At 40.0% G+C, this 4,809-nt stretch overlaps 1 protein-coding gene across 3 annotated transcripts in view; it reads left to right on the top strand.

Moving 5' to 3' along the window:
- The window catches only part of MUSK (muscle, skeletal, receptor tyrosine kinase), a 153,820-nt gene extending 152,986 nt beyond the window's left edge, over positions 1-834 (top strand). For all 3 annotated transcript variants that reach the window (XM_006864678.1, XM_006864676.1, XM_006864677.1), the window contains one exon: positions 146-834. In XM_006864678.1, the coding sequence (XP_006864740.1) occupies positions 146-825 (680 nt within the window). In that variant the 3' untranslated portion in view covers positions 826-834. The remainder of the gene's footprint in view (positions 1-145) is intronic.
- The last annotated feature ends 3,975 nt before the right edge of the window (positions 835-4,809 follow it).

Below are 4,809 nucleotides of genomic sequence, written 5' to 3'. Positions count from 1 at the left end.
CCCTATGGAGCACAGATCTACCTGAACACATACACGGAGTTGCCTTGAGTCAGAATTGACTCCCACTGGCAACTGGTTAAATTAGGGTCTTCCACTGTGTTGTTTTAGAAATCCATTGTAACAGCGAACGTTATTTTGGTTCCAGGCGTGTGTGCTGTCGGGAAGCCCATGTGCCTACTCTTTGAATACATGGCCTTTGGCGACCTCAACGAGTTCCTTCGAAGCATGTCTCCTCACACCGTGTGCACCCTCAGTCACAATGACTTGTCCAGGGCACAGCTCTCCAGCCCCGGACCCCCGCCTCTCTCCTGTGCTGAGCAGCTCTGCATCGCCAGGCAGGTCGCCGCGGGCATGGCTTATCTATCAGAGCGCAAGTTTGTCCACCGGGATTTAGCCACCAGAAACTGCCTCGTGGGTGAGAACATGGTGGTAAAAATTGCCGACTTTGGCCTTTCCAGGAATATCTACTCAGCTGACTACTACAAAGCTAATGAAAACGATGCTATCCCTATCCGTTGGATGCCACCCGAATCCATTTTCTATAACCGCTACACCACAGAGTCTGATGTGTGGGCCTACGGTGTGGTCCTGTGGGAGATCTTCTCCTATGGTCTGCAGCCCTACTATGGGATGGCTCACGAGGAGGTCATTTACTATGTGAGGGATGGCCACATCCTGTCCTGCCCTGAGAATTGCCCCCTGGAGCTGTACAATCTAATGCGTCTGTGTTGGAGCAAACTACCTACGGACAGACCCAGTTTCACTAGTATCCACAGAATTCTGGAGCGCATGTGTGAGAGGGCAGAAGGAACTGTGAGTGTCTAAGTTTAAAGATGTTAAAAAAAAAAATTACAATCTCCATTCAGACTGTGAGCCAGAGGAACTGAGACCAGAGGCCCAACAAGAACCAGAGAGGAAAGAATAAAATCGCAGACATGAGTAGCATATCTTCGTTTCTTTAGAAAAACAAAGGCAGTGCAGAATTTATATAGCAGATGGACCGATTGCAAATATAAGCTAAGAAATGGGCCAGATAGTAAGGGAAAATTAGTCTTTCCCATTGGGAAAGTTTGTATTACATGTTGTTCAGGAAAAGATGTCATCTGTTTAGTTTCTGAATTAGCAGGCAGCAGAGTAGGGTTCTGCTATATTAAATTTTAATATGAAATGTGATACAGCATTTCATTTTTAATAAAGTTAGTTCCTGACCATTAGAAAAGTAATTTATCATTATGTAAAAAAAAATTAGGTGAAGTCCAGAAAACCAGAAAGATGGGGGGAAACCATCCATTGTCTCACAACCCAAATACAGGTGTTAGTTTCTCTGGTGAATTTCTTTCATGTGTTTAATGCATAACTTTGTGTTTGTTATGGTCTACAGTGTAGTTACACTATATTGAGTGCTTCTAAGGAATAAAGTGGCAAATCAGCAATGCTATATTCTTACTATGATTTTCAGGTCCCTCTTCTGTGTCTGTTCTCCCCCTTAATAGTTTTTCCTTTTGTGCATTTGTCATGAGTACAATGTGCTTATTTTGGTTTTTCTGAAAAAGGTTTTAGTATATTGTGAATTTACCTTTGTCTTTAAACATTTTATTAGTACCTTTCCCTGCATTTTAATCTTTATTTCTTACTCTTTTCTAGACCTTTCTGACCTTTTTTTGGGCTCTTTGTTTTTTTATGTTGTGCATACCATAAACATGTAGCAGAAATTTTTTAAAAATAATGTCACAAATACCTTTTGCAAATTTTTCTTCTGTACTTGCCTTTGAAACCACACATTTAAAATATGACATTCGGTGATTTTATTGTTATTGTGTTGTTGTTAAGTGCTATTGAGTTAGTTCCAACTCACAGAGACCCTGTATAGGTTTTCCGAGGAGCGGCTGGTGGATTTGAACAGCCAACCTGATAGTTATCAGTCCAGTGCTTGCTTAGCCAACAATCCATAAGCAATAGTTTATTGATACAGGATTTCAGAAGCTGCTCTTAAGACACTGGAGCAATTTCAAACTGCTCTTTTTGTGTATTTTCCCCCCTTTTAGTTGGCAGTAGAATTAATACAGCGTTGTTTACCAACTTTCTGCAAGGAACTATGATGGTGAAGTAGTTATGAGTTGGGCTGCTAACCTCAAGGTCAGCAATTTGAAACTAACAGCTGTTCCATAGGAGAAAGATGAGGCTTTCTGCTCCTGTAAAGATGTACAGCCTCAGAAACCCTGTACAGGATTATGAATCAGAACCAACTCCATAGCACATAACCACCAACAACTTTCTGCGTAATTATTGACTGATGTTCTTGCTATATTTGATGATAAAAGAAACAACAACCTTCTGGAACTCAGATTCCTGGAGCTTGAGATATCTCTAAAGGCCCATGAAATATGTCTCTGCTCTGGTAGCATAGTGGTTACGAATCGGGTTGCTAACCTCAGGGTCAGCAGTTCAAAACTACCAGCTGTTCCGTGGGAGAAAGATGAGGCTTTCTGCTCCTGTAAAGATTTACAGCCTCAGAAAACCCAGTACAGGGTCGCTATGAGTTGAAACCGACTCCATGGCACATAACAACAACAAGAAGTCTAACCTAAATGGCATGAATTTATTTCTTGTACAACATGAAGCCAAAATCTCCTGAAAAGCAAATAAACAGGGAATAGAAAATAGCAGTCTATTCTTCACACTTATTGGCCATTAAGGAATGGACCTAAATTCTTAAAAGTAGATTTTCAACTGTCATTTGGTAAGCTCTGCTTGAAATCTCCAAGCCATCTTAATGTGACAATTTATCATCTTTGCTGAAAAACCTGCCATTTCTTATTGATAGAGTGTCTAAGTAATCAAAACAAAACAAAATGTAGGAATTAGCCTAGACTCTGTCCTCTCCTTCACCCCTGCTGCTGTTGAGTGACTTCAAGTAGTTCTGACTCAAAGTGACCCTGTACAGGGTTTCCAAGGAACAGCTGGTGGGTTTGAACTGCTGAACTTGAGGTTAACAGTCCACTGCTTTTCCGACAGCACCACACCAGGAATCCTGATAGTACATTGATTTTAATTCCTAAAAATCTGCTGCTTTCATACCCTCCTATCTAATTCTACTGGCTGTTATCTGCCCTGTCTCCCATTTTAAGCCTGAGCAGAGTTGATGGGCATGGCAGTGGAGAGTATGTGTTTGTTCACAGCTTTGATTCATAAACAGAGAAGTCAGAAGTTAGGACTGAGACCTAGGGGCGGTAGTGGTGTGCTGTCAAGTCACTTCCAACTCATAGTGACCCTGGATAGGGTTTCCGAGGCTGTAAATCTTTAGGGAGTAGAAAGCCTCCTCTTTCTCCTAGGAGTGACTGATGGATTGGAACTGCTGACCTGTGATTAGCAGCCCAACATGCAATCCACTCCACTACCAGGACTCCTTTGAGACTTCGAGAGGTGTCTTAAAGTCATGATTGTAAGTCCAAAATTGAGGCAGTCTTCCAAAGAGCTAGATGAATAAAGTTTCAGTATGAATTCAAAATAAAGTGCTACTATCCATGGCATATTTTAACTGTGTAACATTGTTGTTGTTATCATTATGTGCCTTGGAGTCTGTTCCGATTAATAGTGACCTGTACAGGGTTTCCAAGGCTGTAAATCTTTACAGCAGCAAAAAGCCTCATCTTTCTCCTGTGGAACAGCTGGTAGTTTTGAACTGCTGACCTTGCAGTTCACAGCCCAATTCATAACCACTACGCTACCAGAGCTCCTTAACTGTAACATATGTTCTGCAAAGTACAAAGATGCCTTTAGGTTTCCTCAGGTGATAGGGTTTTATTGTAAAGAAATACATGGAAGGCAGACCATAGGAAAAGTTACCCAGGATTACCTTACAGGAAGGCAGGGCTGGGGCAGATACTCAGAATTCCTTGTGGTTTGCTTCAAGTATATTGTTACCCCTTTTGAACCAGATTTCCATATACCAAGCTCTATATTTCTCCACTTTGAGTTACCTTTACTTCCTTCTGCCACTACTGATGAACCTCCCTTACTTCTCTTGTCTCTTCCACATGAATTCTATAGCCTCATGAATTGTCTTTGTGTGCCTTACTATTTGTATTCAAGATCCCAAAGCAAAAGAATAAAAACATAGGTAAATACACTGAGAAGTACGTAAATATTGTGAAAAACATACAAAATATTAAATATTTAAAGTCATTAAAAACTAATAAATAGAATTCCCAGTATAGTAATAATGATGATAATAATAGTGTCAGCTAGCATTTATTGAATGCTTACCATATATATTCTAAGATCTTTATTATATTAATGTAAACCTTATGCTATCCCTATAATGTAGGCACTATTATTATGCCCATTTTTCAGGTCTGGAAACAGATACAGATTGATTTTATAGTGGTCCCAAGCTCACAGAGCAGTAGAGGTAGGTTTATGACCAAGAGAGTCCAACCACAAAGCTTGTGTTCTGAACCACCATACTGTGCTGCTACCATCCACCAGAGAAGAAATGACTGAATATTGATGACAAATAATGAAAATCATTTGTGATTTGTATGTAGTTTCAAAACACACACACTGTCCCTTATACTATTAATGTCCTCTCTAACTGTGTTCAATGTATAGCTGTAAGGTACGCTTTGGCATTCTCATATTTATAATGAAAAATTCAGCTAGATGGCACCTGTACTGTTTCATTAGATTTAATTGCATTTTCAAGTGATAATTCAGATTGCTACCCATTTTCCTTATGTTCTGTATTTCACGAATATGGACCCATTATTATTTACCAGTACTGTTTTCTTCTCCAAATAAAGATTCTCC

This window comes from Chrysochloris asiatica, unplaced genomic scaffold, assembly GCF_000296735.1.
Source record: "Chrysochloris asiatica unplaced genomic scaffold, ChrAsi1.0 scaffold00069, whole genome shotgun sequence".
In the NCBI taxonomy this organism is placed as follows: Eukaryota; Metazoa; Chordata; class Mammalia; order Afrosoricida; family Chrysochloridae; genus Chrysochloris; species Chrysochloris asiatica.
The sequence above is the reverse complement of the archived record's forward strand: the minus strand, read 5'-3'. Positions and strand labels throughout refer to the sequence as shown.